General features: G+C 41.8%; 1 protein-coding gene across 17 annotated transcripts in view; it reads right to left on the bottom strand.

Annotated features, from left to right (window-relative positions):
* The window catches only part of MYCBP2 (MYC binding protein 2), a 368898-nt gene that overhangs the window by 91147 nt on the left and 262498 nt on the right, over positions 1-15253 (bottom strand). For all 17 annotated transcript variants that reach the window (XM_075918843.1, XM_075918845.1, XM_075918849.1 and 14 more), the window contains one exon: positions 8055-8180. In XM_075918843.1, coding sequence (XP_075774958.1) covers positions 8055-8180 — 126 coding nt within the window. The remainder of the gene's footprint in view (positions 1-8054; positions 8181-15253) is intronic.

The following is a 15253-nucleotide window of genomic DNA, read 5'->3' as shown; positions in this document are numbered from 1 at the left end:
TTGGCAGGCATATGCCACAAGTTTCCACCTATCTTAAAAAGAACACTGTCAAGACATTTTTCAGTTTAAAAAAAAGAGAACCGTGTTACTTACAATCGTGTTTTAGTTTTGAACTGAAATTTGTTTCCTTAACATAACTCTGTTTGCATTTTGGGTTGGCTGTTGGAGAGTGTCTCAGAGCTATGCTTGTGTTATTTATTTGTTTTTAAGAGAGAATATTTGTTTGGAAAAAGGAAAATAAAGGATTACATGGATGTTGCAAACAAGTGCATGCGACAAAAAAAGCAAGTTAAATCCATTTAGGTCAGATCTTGAGGTGTTCACTACAGCAATAATTTTGGCCCCTATTATCTACCATACCCTAAAAAAATTCCTTCATTTAAATGCCAATTCAGACATCCCACATCACTTTTGACACTACTATAGAAGCATTAGTGGAAAAATAATTTTAACAAACAGGAAACAATATACTTTCCAGATTCACTACTTACTTTATAACTGAAATCTTTTTAGCTGTTTTTAAATAAATTCAATAGTTTTATAAAAGAAAAAAAGACTAGATGATCTAATGATTCCTATGAGACCCAAGAATACCAAAATTAAATATTTTCTTTATTCTCTCTCTCTTTAATACTGAATTTTTGTTTTAAAAACAAAAAACTAAAATTAATATGAAAGAAGAGCTGGAACTGAAGTGCCTACATGTAAACAATCACCTTTAGGTAGTAACCATTTTTATTTCAGTGCAACGAAACTGCACTCAGAAACCTTTGGAATCCATACATCTGCAACTACTGACCCCAAGCCCACTGTATACTAAAGACAACCAACAGTTTAGCACAGCCCCCCACAAACTCAAAATGTCCATCTTCAGAGCAATGAATTCTAGGTCAAGAATTGTATTATACTTTTTCTGTATATATAAATACTTTCTTTAATTGGTAATTTTTAAAAATACTGCTCCCTCCACATCTGCTCCAGAAAAAAAGTCATACTATTTAATAATGTGTACATTTTAAGATTTCCAAAATAACTCTCTTGAGATAAGATCCACTATTTCTGTTTGGTATATATTTGCTTCAACAATTGGATTTGTAGCACCTTAAAGACTAACAAATACAGATAGCCTCATGAGCTTTCATGGGCAAAACCCACTTCCTCAGACGGGCAGAGTGGAGGAAAGAAGGACCCTCACAATTTATAACAAAAAAGAAGGGGGGGGAGGGGAAGTACCTGTCAATTGCAATGCCACTGCTAATGAGGCCAGTGCGTGGTCTGGAAGTGTCCCATGCTTAGCTTTTGATGCTAATTTGCTGAAGCTAATTTTGACGCAGTGCTAGACACAGTCTCCAAAATAATTCTAACATCATAATCAAAGGGTACGTCTAGACTACATGCCTCTGTCGCCAGAGGCATGTAGATTAGGCTACCAGACATAGTAAAATGAAGCGATTTAAATAATTGCCGCTTCATTTACATTTACATGGCTGCCGCGCTGAGCCGACAAACAGCTGATCAGCTGTTTGTCGGCTCAGCGCGATAGTCTGGACGCGCGGGTGTCGACATCAAAGGTATTTGTCGACCACCCAGGTAAACCTCATCCCAGGAGGCTTACCTGGGTGGTCGACAAATACCTTGATGTCAACACCCGCGCGTCCAGACTATCGCTCTCAGCCGACAAACAGCTAATCAGCTGTTTGTCGGCTCAGCGTGGCAGCCATGTAAATTTAAATGAAGTGGCGATTATTTAAATTGCCGCTTCATTTTACTATGTCTGGTAGCCTAATCTACATGCCTCTGTCGCCAGAGGCATGTAGTCTAGACGTACCCAAAGAGGTTGATGAAGCGGGCACTGTAGTTATCATAAACAGAACAGATTATGAACAGGAGGCAACCAGATGACTCACCAAACACCAGATTCTACAAGCGTCTCTCCTCTGATCCCACTAAAGAATTAAAAAAAACACACACAAAAAACACACACATCTCATCCCGAAAACAACTGCTCATGAAGCTCCATGTTATTGCTCAGAACCAAATTTATATAAACATCCCCCCCAATCCCTGACCATGAGTTTTCTATCTGCTACCCAAGATACACAAACCTGGAAATCCTGGACAACCGATCATTTCAAGTATTGGCACACTGACAACAGGATTATCTGGCTATACAGCCACTCCCCAACTTACAAACACACCGACTTACGACCATCCGTATTTACGACCAACCTCCCATTAACCCCATTATAATATTTTCGAGTTGAGAACCACGTATGTCAAGTTTTTTGAACAGTGCGGGCAGCGCGTTTAAAGGTATTTCCGACTTACGACCAAATCGAGTTATGACCAGGTGTTCAGAACGCAACCCGTTCATAAGCTGGGGACTGCCTGTACTATTATCGCTCTCTTCAGACCCTATACTGCCAGCACACCAAGCTAACTTTGAGACACCACCGACTTCACGGACATCAATAATCTTCCTGAAAACACCATTCTAGTCACCATGGACGTAGAAGGTCTTTCCACCAACATCCCACATGAAGACTGATTGCAGGCCATTAGGAACACCATCCCTCAAGACACCACTGCACAATTGGTTACAGAGCTCTACAACTTTGTCCTCATCTACAACTACTTCCGATTTGGAGACAATTTGTATCTTTGTCAGCTGCAGAGCCATGGGCACCTGCATGGCTTTGTAATATGCCAATGGCTTTATGGCTGACCTTGAACAACATTTCCTCAGCTCTTGCCCTCTAGCACCCTTACTCTACTTACGCTACATTGATGACATCATCATATGGCTCCACAGGAAAGAGACTCTTGAAGAATTTCACAGGGATTTCAACAACTTCCACCCCATCATCAACCTCAGCCTGGATCAGTACACATGAGAACACCACTTCCTTGACACTACAGTACAATTACAGCCCGGACACATTTCCAACACCTTATACTGGAAACCTACTGACCACTACGCTTACCTTCATGTCTCTAGCTTCCATCCAAGACACATTTCTCAATCTATTGTTTACAGCCAAGCCCTAAGCTACCACTGGATTTGCTCCAATCTCACAGACAGACACAACCTACAGGATCTATATAGAGCATTTTTAAAACTGAAGTAAGTGAAAAAACAGATAATCAAAGCCTGAAGAGTACCCAGACATGAACTACTTCAAGACAGGACAAGAAGAGAAAACAACGGAATTCCACTTATCACCTACAGCATACAACTTAAACCCCTCCAACCATTATTAACAATCTACAACCTATCCTGGAAAATGATTCCTCACTCTCACGGGCCTTGGGGGAAAGGCCAATCTTCGCTTACAGCCAACACCCCCTAACCTCAAACAAATTATTTCCATTAACCATGCAGCACACCTCCATCACAATCATCCAGGAACAAACTCCTGCAATCAACCCCAATGACAACTCTGTCCACACATCTACACAAGCAATTTCATCACTGCACCCAACCACATCAGTCACTACATCAGGGAATCATTTAACTGCACATCCACTAATGTGATTTATGCCAGCAATGTCCCTCTGCCTTGTATATTGGCCAAACTGGACAGTTTCTATGGGAAAGAATTAATGGACACAAATCAGATATCCGAAAAGTTTCCACAAAAAACCTGTTAAAACACTTTAACCTGCCTGGGCACTCATTAATGGATCTCAAAGTCACCATGTTGTTTCAGGCCAATTCCACAAGCCAAATATACAAGGAAGCATTGGAACTTAACTTCATTTACAAGTTTGGGACACATCACAAAGTTATGAATAAAAACATTACCAGGCTAGCACATTACCTTCCACATCCTAATGACTTATCCAAACAAACAATGGGTACTTAAGAACAATTTGCACCTTCTCTATCAGCTTCATGTAACATGAACACTCTAGTTCACGATATTTTTCCCCTTCTTTTTCCTCCTCTCACCTCTGATTCCCTATTTATTTTGGAACTGTACTGTTAATACTCCATTCATCTGAAGAAGTGGGTTGTACTCACGAAAGCTCATACCACTTCAATGATTTGTTAGTCTCTAAGACGCTGCTAGACTATTGGTTGTTTAAGTTTTTCCAGTTACAGACTTACTTGGCTCCCCTCTGAAGCTTTTTAGCTTTTGATGTCATTTGGGTGTTGAATCTAAGGAAAGCGGGATTTTTAATGGGCCATCCAGTTCAGGTCTTTGGTCAAACCACAACAGACAGTCTCAAATTTGCATCAGAAGGTCAATTCCCCACTCTCTCTCTCTGTAGTTGAATGGCCACTTTAAAATCCATTAACGAGTGCCAGGTAGGTTAAAATGTTCCACTACAGGTTTGTGTGTATTACCATTTCTGACTTATGTCCATTTATCCTTTGTCACAGAGACTGTCCAGTTTGGCCAATATACAAGGCAGATGGGCATTAGTGGAACTTGGTGGCATATATCACATTAGAGCCACTATAATGGCTACTGCTATAGCGAACTAGCCACACTCAACTGGCCAAATAGCCATATCATAGAATCATAGAACAATAGGACTGGAAGGGACCTCGAGAGGTCATCGAGTCCAGCCCCCCGCCCTCAAGGCAGGACCAAGCTCCGTCTACACCATCCCTGACAGATGTCTATCTAACCTGTTCTTAAATATCTCCAGAGGGGGAGATTCCACCACCTCCCTTGGCAATTTATTCCAATATTTGACCACCCTGACAGTTAGGAATTTTTTCCTAATGTCCAATCTAAACCTCCCCTGCTGCACTTTAAGCCCATTACTCCTTGTCCTGTCCTCAGTAACCAAGAGGAACAAATTTTCTCCTTCCTCCTTGTGACACCCTTTTAGATATTTGAAAACCGCTATCATGTCCCCCCTTAATCTTCTTTTTTCCAAACTAAACAAGCCCAGTTCATGAAGCCTGGCTTCATAGGTCATGTTCTCTAAACCTTTAATCATTCTTGTCACTCTTCTCTGTACCCTTTCCAATTTCTCCACATCTTTCTTGAAATGTGGCGCCCAGAACTGGACACACTACTCCAGCTGAGGCCTAACTAGTGCAGAGTAGAGCGGCAGAATGACTTCACGAGTTTTGCTTACAACACCCCTGTTGATACAACCTGGAATCATATTTGCTTTTTTTGCAACAGCATCACACTGTTGACTCATATTCAACTTGTGGTCCACTATGACCCCTAGATTCCTTTCCGCCATGCTCCTTCCTAGACAGTCGCTTCCCATCTTGTATGTATGGAACTGATTGTTCCTTCCTAAGTGGAGCCCTTTGCTAAGTGGAGCACTATGTTAGAGGATGTGCAGTTGTAGGAGTCTCTGATTTAACTTTCCTACAACTAGAATATTCAAACGGTCTGTCATAGAAACAACCACAGATCTAGTCAAATAAGTCATAACACCTTCACATATACTTGTGAGCGTAGCAAATTTTCATTCAGGATTTTCATAATTTTGACAGATGTAGGGAAGAAATTTCCTTTCCTTTAATCTTATCACAGAAAACTGTAGTAAATGTTTTAGTCTTCTTACTAAACACAAGAATTGTGTAATCTGTAATACTGCCCTACAAACTGAGCATCTCTTGCATTTTGTGGTGCTTCAGGATTGAGTCACCATTTTGTAATGAGAATGGCTAGGCTGGGAGGAGAGTTCCTCACAGAGTGATCTCAGTGGGGAAATTGCTCCACAAAGGGCTAATTAATATAGAAAATATCAGAAAAATACTTAAATAGTTGAGTAAAAAAATTACAGCTTCTTATAAACGTAAGCTGTAAAAACAATTAAAAACAAAAAAAGGGAAAAGCTATTGCTGCCAAGGAATGCAGAACTTCTAGTAAAAAAGAGTGGGCAAAGCTTAGTTTTCTAATAATCAAAATGCATGAGTTTTTTCGAATCTTCATCCAGAAAAAAGGGATCCATTAGGGACTGAGTTATAATAAAAAACAGACAGACTTCATTTACATATTAAAATTCAGTAATTATGTAAACCCTGTATTTTAATGTAAACATACTTGTACACAAGATTATATGAACAGCGAAAAACAGTTAATTCAGAAAGTATAAATAAAAAGCTCTATTCTATACTCACTTTATAAAAAATGAAATACTCTAATTACTAAAAGCCTCTTGAAGACCAAAACTAAACCCTATACTTGGAGTGTACCCACAGTTACAAGGGCAAACTCAGTTACTGTTAAATGGAAGTCTGAACTACCACAACCCAAATCATGGGTCACTGAGACCACCAATTCTTAACATTTTTTGACTCAGGCCTTATTTATAAACATTTATGGTGAGTTGCAATCAAGTAAATAATCTGTGGGTGGACACTCTGGAGCAGTGACATAGCTAGGCATTCTGGTGCTGGAAGTGAACAAGCATATTTGTGCTCCCTACCTGAGGTGACAGAAGGGAGCATGCAAGGGTCACCTCCAATTTTTTTGACTGTGCCCTTACAAACACGACAGACTGGCTGGCCAGATGAGGTGAATCGGGGTGGAGGTGAAGATGCCTTTTTGAGCTCTGCGCTATGGAGGTGGCCCAAGCCACTCCACCAGGCATGGGTCTTACCTGAGCCACCTGGCATAACTAGCCTAAATTGCCCATCACTTTGAGCCCAGAGCTGCTGCCCCACCTTAGTTTTGGCCTTGTCCAGGAGTAGTTTTTGTCAGATCTTACCCAGCACATATTTGCCAGACAGGGGTGGCTCCTGCCCTCAAACTAGCTGGGCTTGGCTTTCTGCTCTGGGCACTGCAACACTAATCAGCTCTGTCCAAGCCACACTTTCGACAATATTTATGAGAGCAGTGTTGTGACCTGGCTCATGGGGTTGCAGTGCCACTCATGTAAATTTGCCCTCCCCAGACTCCCATTATTATGACAGTGGGCCATACCTGTGTGGAACTGGGACCCTAAAAGCTGCAGTGCCTGGAGCAGGGAGAGGAGCCCAGCCAGCCCTGGAGTCACTGGAGATGCCACATGACTCACTGAAACATTCTAGTAATCCAATTTTGGGCCCTGACTCATGGATTTACAAACCCTAACTGAGACCACAGAGATAGGTGATTAAAACTGCAAAGCTCCATGTTTCAGTGATATTCTTCAAGAAAACATGCCAATGAAAAAAACTTCCAATTCACTTAGCCATCTGCATATAAGTAATGAGTGAACGACAGTTTGCTGCAGATAACAGGTAATATGCCCTATGTTGTTGTTCAAGCTTGAAGCTGCATTTTTTTTTGTTTTATATATATTTTGCTGTGATTTATTGTACAGTATCATCTGGATTAAGCTATTTGGTTCATAAATGTATCAGCCTAAATTTTAGAAGACTACACTAACTGTGCTAACAAAGCAATACTATAATTTAATGATGTCTAGTATTACACTTCATATTAGCATTCTACTTTAATATGAGTTCTTCAAGTATATAAAACAGGCAGAGTAATATCATTTTATGAAAAATGCTTATTATGATGCTTGGTATTATAACTATCTATAAACAAAACATCAAATCTAACCTCCCACCTAACCACCAAAGTAAAAGCACTTTTTAAAAATTATGCTTACTTAAAGCATATAGTAGGAATTGTCATGTTTTTCTTGAAAGGATTTTTCAAACCAATGATTTTGCAGCCTAATTTGAACAATATTGGATTTGATCACTTTCTGAATTAAAGAGTAAGAAACTGTAATTCTTGTATTAATCTGTGGCTAACACGATAGGAATTTCTATATACACTTATCAATGAAGCCACTCAACAGTGCAATTAAAGAGACTGCCGTAAAACTCCAATAAGTCTTAAAAGTCTTCCCTTTTCAATGCTATAAAGCAAAAATTTATGCAAACATTATTAATTGAATAAAATACAGTAGAAATTGCCATTGCAATTCTCAGTAACTCATTTCACCATAATAACGGGTGATTTTGTGGGAGCACATCTGCTGGTGCCTCAAATGTCAGTGACAAGGAGTAGCAAAAATACATAGATAAAAGTTTGAAAACATAATATTCTGTAAAACATTTGTAGTTTTAAACTTACCTTTGTTATTTGCAAGGCCATAGTCAAATCCTTGTCCATTGCTACAAGCAGACCCCTTGTTGAAAGCTTGAATTGAAAAAGGGCTTGGAGGAGGAGTCTGAGCATTTTGATCTAGCAGAACTTGCTCTGTAAAATCAAACAATCACTTCAGAGTTAGTATCGCTTATCACTGATTTGCATTGAAAAGATTAATTAAAAAAGAATGATAGCTTTTATCACAACAAACACATACACAACATAAATGTAAAAAATCACTCATGTCACAAGGTAGTTGATACATTACTGAAAACGGACACCACACCTAAGCTGAATGTTCAGGAATGTAATGAAATCTAATTTATTATGTTTCTCCTAATGGACTGGTAGGGCTGTGAGGCAGTTATTACAGACAAGAAAATACTCAGCTGGTTCATCAACATCTCCGTTAACAATGAAGAGTCAGTAATAATTAAAACTTAGTTAAAACACACTAAATTCAAATATATTGGTTTACAAATATATCTACATGATTGGGGCAAGGATTGTCCATGCTCATATATCTATAAGCTCTGACACATAGTATGAACAAATAGCTAATATTACTACAAATAATGATTGAAAGTGCATGCTTAGTGTTGATATACTAATATGTATAATGGCACGTATCAGCCATTCTTTTGTACAAGCAGGTAAAACATCTACAGTTTGCAATAACTGCATTTTGAAAACACCTGGCTTTTACTGATGAACTGAGGAGGATCAATTTACTTCCCATTAAGCTAGATAAATTCCCCCTCATTCATTTGCATGTCTTACCCGTTATTTAATGAATCGCATTTTAAACTGTAGGTGTCAGAAATGAAAAATATTTTTAAATGTTAATATAGCAGTTTCTGATCATTAAATATTAAAACAGATGGGAAACTAGTTTCCAGTTGCTTTACTTAGTATCCTCTGGCTGTTAACACATCTAACAGCACTACATTTGAGCAAGATGACTAAAAAGGTCAATTTTAATAAAAAAACCAAAACCCTATAACTGGTGCTTCTCATCACGTAAAATGTCCAGAATATTGAACTGAACAAAAATTCAAAGCTGTGTGAACATGTATAATAGCCATGCACAAATCAAGACATAACACTAAATAAAAATATAGTGACAAGAACAAAAGCAGCTACCCAGTATATAATTTTAATTTAGTTTAAAAAATAAGAAAAATATCAGCCAAATGAAAAATATGCACTTGTAAGGAGCAAATGTACTGCTCAGTTAAACATAGAGATGAAATGTTAAAACATGAAAAAGTGTCCTTTTGAGACAAAATGATTCTTGAAAGAGAGAAGTTTTTCCTACCTGTCAACTGACCTTTGAATTCTTCTGAATTAGTTGGTACTGTAGATTTTATTTCCTTCCTCTGTCCCCACTCTCCCAGAAAACAAAAAACTAAACCCCAAAACACCCACTTTGACAATTCCCTTGAGCAATTTCTTCAGTCCTATTTAGACTCACAGAATTTAAGGTCAGAAGGGATAATCATAATCACCAGTCTGATATCCTGACTATTGCAGGCCATAGACCTGCAATAGTCAGGATTTCAGACTTATCCCTGAAATAGACCCCCCTAACCTCTGGCCGAGTTACTGAAGCCCTCAAATCATGGTTTAAAGGCTTCTAGTTACAGAGAATTCATCATATACATTTGTTTAAACCTGCAAATGACTTGTGGCCATGATACAAAGCAAGGTAAAAAACCCAGGTCTCTGCCAATCTCGGGGACAAAATCCTTGACACAAAATATAGTGATCAATTAGACCCAAAACATATGGACAAGAAAGCAGCAGAAAGTTTCTGTTGGATAACATCTAAACAGGAAGCAAAGCACCATTGCACACTTTTAAATTCATGGATTCTAGACCAAGTATCACAGACTTCAGGTGAGTATCAGACTGGTAGAAAAGTAAATAAACTAAATGAACATATGGTGAAACTTCAGGCTTAGTACTGCCATTATGGTGTTTGTTGTGCTGATACTCCTGAAGACCAGTAGATGGAGATGGCTGAGGTGACAATAGAGATGTTCTCATTTGAGGGGCAAACCCCAGTGGTTCGAAAAGGAGCCCTCATATGCTTTTAGTATCCATCAGTGTGTAGCCCAAAGATCCCTTCTACAACTCCTGCCTGAGACCAGGGCTGGCAGGTGCCATACTTCTGGCAATAGGAGCAACTAGGTTGGGATACACAGGATACCACTTCAGATTCTGATGAAGCTGCCTCCTCTTGGTGGTAATGTAGCCATTAATACTGGTGAAGAACGTTCAGGTTCTGAGAAAAGGATAGTTAGGGAGACAGAGCCGGTGCTAAGCAAACTATGTGGGGTCACGGGCAAAGGGCTGATCCCAGGCACCAGTTAATTTGTTACCAGTAAGCATCACCCAGTAAGGATGCTGCTTACCATTTAGCCAGTTACCTATTCACATTCCTAGTTGGGGCATATACAAAAGCGATCTTCCTGAGAAAATATCTCTCTCTACTCTTCGGTTGATCATGGAGGTAATTAAGGTAGTATTTTCATAGAAAATGACACTGACAAGGAAGACGAGGTTACTCACCTTCCTATAACTGATGTTCTTTGAGATTAGCATCCCTGGGGGTGCTTGACAGTAGGTGTAGGTACGTCCCAGTGCCTCAGAGCGGATTTTTGATAGCAGTGCATTGGAGCTGTGCATGCGCGGCATGCGGGCTCCCCCCCCCCCCCCCCAAGTGCCACTGCACAAGCGCGGCCACCCTCCCATCAGTTCCTCCTCTATCTGGAACCCAGCATAGGAGAACAACTTCTCTTCCTGCTCCCCACACCACCACCCTGAAGTAGAGGGGAGGTAGAGAGCGTAGTGGAGCACCCCCAGGGACGCTTATCTAGAAGAACATCAGATACAGGAAAGTGAGTTACCTCCTCCCCTTCAAGGCAGACGTCCCTGAGGGTGCTTCACAGTAGGTGACTGCAAAGCAATTTGTGTTATGGAGCAGAGACTTCAGATCAGGTAGGTATGCTGTTTGCAATATGGCTTTTACTACTCTAGTGTAGTGAAGAGGTCCGGAGAAAAGTACATAGTGCTTTGCAAAAGTGTGTTCTCATGCCCATGTGGCAGCAGCACATATATCATCAATGGGGGACCTTCCTAAGGTAAGTGACCAAGATAGCAACTATTCTGGTCGAATGTGCCCAGATTGAGGTAGGTGGTGATAAGTTAAGCGAGTAGCATCTGTCAATGCAGTCAGAGATCCAATGCGATAATCTTTGTGATATCTGGCTTCCTTTGTTGTGATCAACAATGGAAATGAAGAGTCATGGAGACAATCAGAAGGGTTTCGTTCTGTGGATGTAGAAGGAGAACACCCTTCTGACATCAAGGGTGTGCATCTGCACCTCGAAGGCATTGGTGTGAGGCTTTGGGAAGAATACAGGTAAGTGTATAGTTTGGTTTAAGTGGAAGGGAGAGCGCACCTTGGGTAAGAATGTGGGGTGCGGTTGCAGGGAGACTTTGTCCTTGAAAAAGATGGTAAACAGAGGGTCAGCCATTAGGGCGGCCATCTCACCCACTCTGCATGCTGAAGTTATTGCAACTAGGAATGTTGTCTTTAGGGTAAGGTGGAATAAAGAACATGTAGCCATTGGTTCAAATGGAGGTTTCGTAAGCGTCGTCAGCACCAGATGTAGATCTCATGGCTCCCAAGGGGAGTCAATATCCAGGTAGAGGGCCTGTAGGCCTTTTAGGAAGCACTTAGTTACTGGATGTGTGAACTCTGTCGTGTCATCAATTAGCACGTGGAAGGTTGTTATTGCTGCCAGATGGACTCTGATCGAGCTCAAGGACAGTTGCAATTGTTTGAGATGAAGTAGATAATCTAGGATTGTGGGGAGTGGGGCATCCTGCGGTGGTATATTGCGAGAAGCCGCCCAATGTGTAAAGTGAGTCCATTTCTTAATGTATGTCTTTCTTGTAGGAGCCCTGCTGTCTAAAAGGATGTTGCGCACCTGCTGTGAACACTGACGTTCCAAGCCCATGAACCATTGAGGTACCATGCTTTGAGGTAGAGAGTTGGAAACTGAAGGTGAAGAGAAGTGATTCCCCATTGCGATAGTGTGGAAGGGTGATTGGGGGGTGGTATCGGGCCATTCTGTATAGGAGGGGAAAAACAGGATTACTTACTTGTAACTTGTTCTTCGAGATGTGTTGCTTATGTCCATTCGAATGAGGTGTTCATGCACCGCGTGAATGGTTTCCCGGAGCATTTTTTCCCCAGTGGTACCCGTTGGGCTGACAGGCCACCCCCTGGAGTGGTGCTGCTATAACGGAGCATAAGTACCCCTGCCGGCCCTTCCTCTCCTCAGTTCCTTCTTGCCAAAGACTCCGACACAGGGGAGGTAGGGAGGGAGTCGAATGAACATGAGCAACACATCGCGAAGAACAACAGTTACAAGTAAGTAACCCTATTTTCTTCTTCGAGTGGCTGCTCATGTCCATTCGAATGAGGTGACTTCCAAGCTGTCCCACTGTTGGTGGGGTCGGAGTCACCTCTCATGAAAGAGACACACACACAGATCTGTGACCAGAACTAGAACTTTAACAACACAACTGAAACATGACAACACCTGAAGTCAACAGCATGGACCACACCAGACACATGACTACAACACGCCAACCTGCAATCTAGCATGTACTAACGCTCCCCCTTTTTTTTTTTTTTTTTTTTTTTAACAGAACGGAACTCAGGATAGCGGCGCCCAGAGTGGCGTCCGCCTGGGCCTGCATGGATATTTGTACTGTCTTGTTTTTGTTCCAGGTGTCTGGATTCCCAGAGAGCATAATGTTGCCCTGGAGTCTTTCAGTGAGTGGAGGACCTCATTGGTTTTTTATGAGAAGAGCTTCTTCTCACCTTCAAACTTCAGGTCCTCAACTGACAGTTAGATTTGGCGAGGGAAGCCCGATGAATTGAACCATGAGGCTCATCGCATGACAACTGCCATGGCTGTTGTTCTTGTAGCCCTATCAGCTGTGTCCAAGGCTGCTTGCAGGGCTGTGTGTCATATTGCCTGACCTTCCTAGACCATCTCTATGTACTGTATCATTTTATTGTCTTGTATATCATCAATAAAGGTTTTGAACTTTGCATAATTGTTGAAGTCATATTTGCTGAAGAGTGCGGTGTAATTAGCTACTCTCATTTGTGTCGTGGCTGAGGTGTACACTTTCCCCCCCAGTGAATCAAGTCTTTTATTGTACTTATCTGACAGCGCAAAATGGTTTTGTTGCTTATTGCTCTGCTGAGCCACGTTCACTACCAGTGAGTTCGGTGGTGTACGAGTAAACAGAAATTCTGAGCCTTTAGGTGGGACATAATACTTGCGGTCTGCCTTTTACAGGTAGGTGGAATTGAGGCAGGTATTTGCCACAAGGTCTTGGCAGGTTCGAGTATGGCCAGGTTGACTAGCAAGGCAATTTTTGCAGAAGGCGTCACCTGGAGGATATTTGTGAGTTCATGCTGCATATCCTGCACCTCCTCCATGGAGATGTTCAAGTTAGTTGTGACTTTTGAAAAAATCCTGGAAGGAAGAAAAGTTCTCAGTGGTTGTGGAGGACGGTGGCATGATGGCCTCACCCGTACAGAACACTGAGTTTCTGCCTAATAATACTTTTGAAGCTGAATTGGGGAGTGATGTTCTTCAGTATCAATTTTTCTCAAAGCCATTTGAGGTGAGTGGGTGAGGGGAGAGGGGAGAGGGAGCTTTTGTCATTTGTTTGATTTTGTGCCATCTTTTCTTGTGTTGTTGAGGCCACTGGTTCCACAATTACCACTGGGGAGGATAAGACATTGGTGGTGACATCCATGGATATGGTGCCCAGGGAGTCACTGGTGCTCTGGTAAAGTCAGTTGGGATGGAACTAAACAACATTCTGGATGCCTTTGTGCGTGAAGATAGCTGTGGTGAGAAAACCGCTAAGTCGTTGTCCCCTTCAGTTGATAGGGGAGAGGGTGAGTCTGGGTAATTAGATAGTGGTGAGTGAGATTCTTTGTCATCACTCAGAAATGGAGAGTTTAGGGTAGAAGAGATTGCCAGGTCTCTGTGCTCTCTGTTACTAATGGTAAGAATGTGTGGCACGGAGAGCTCTGTTGCTATAGAGGAGGATAGTGCTTGCGGTTCCAGAGGAGTAGAGCACGCAGCGTAAGGGGTTGCTATCAGCATCAAGCAGGGAGGGGGCAGTGCCATGCGGCTGCCCTGCAAGCTGTTGCAGTGATGTAGCGAGCATTTGAGGCTCCGCAGTACTCGGCAGGATAGTTGTCGGTGTCGTGCTCGGTGCCAAGCTAGCTGAAGCAGGCATTGGGTGGTCTGTCGCCTCAGATTGGACGCCCTGAGCAGCACTTTTATGATAGAGGCAGGGCTCACCTGAGGTACCCGGTCAGTCATAGGTACCGAGGTGCTGCTTGTTGGGGTTACCCGACTGCCTCTCAATTGAGCACCGTTTAGGCGAGCGCAGGTGTTGCGGCAATGAGGTGGCCCGTTTCTTTGGGGATTTAGGGGTTTTATCCCCTTTGGCTGTGGGGGGCAGTCCTGTTGTGAGTGTGAGTGCCCGAGGCACTTCACACACTTATCATGGCCATCCGAAGCTGGCATAGCCTCATTGCAGTCTGCACAGCGTTTAAAGCCGGGTGAGCATGCACAATGGCACCACAGAGGCTGCGCGCACACACGGTCCCAATACACTGCTATAAAAAAACAGCTCTGAGGTGTTGGGACGCACCTACACCTACTGTGGAGCACCCGCAGGGATGTCTCTCAAAGAAGAAAAAATACTGTTCTAGCCAAGTGTAGAAGCTCACATACCTCTGTCAATATCCACAGAACTTACTCAAAACATGCTGGTGATAACGATCCAAATCATGACTTTATTCACTGTATTTTCTGGAAACCATTTTGTCATTCACTAGTACTTATTATAATATGTACTATAGAATCACTGAGCAAATGAACATTAGGTGATTAACTACACATTTCCTCCACACACACACCCCCCTCCCACCTTTAATATATAGAGTTCAAAATCTGTTGGAAGTTTTTAGCAGGATATTTTTGTAGCCCCTATGCAAAGGTTAAGATTATGTGTCAAACTCAAAAAACTCTAAGAGATATTATGAATGCATTCAGTTTTTTTTTACATGG

The sequence above is a fragment of the Pelodiscus sinensis genome, chromosome 1, assembly GCF_049634645.1.
Source record: "Pelodiscus sinensis isolate JC-2024 chromosome 1, ASM4963464v1, whole genome shotgun sequence".
Lineage (NCBI taxonomy): Eukaryota > Metazoa > Chordata > Testudines > Trionychidae > Pelodiscus > Pelodiscus sinensis.
The sequence above is the reverse complement of the archived record's forward strand: the minus strand, read 5'-3'. Positions and strand labels throughout refer to the sequence as shown.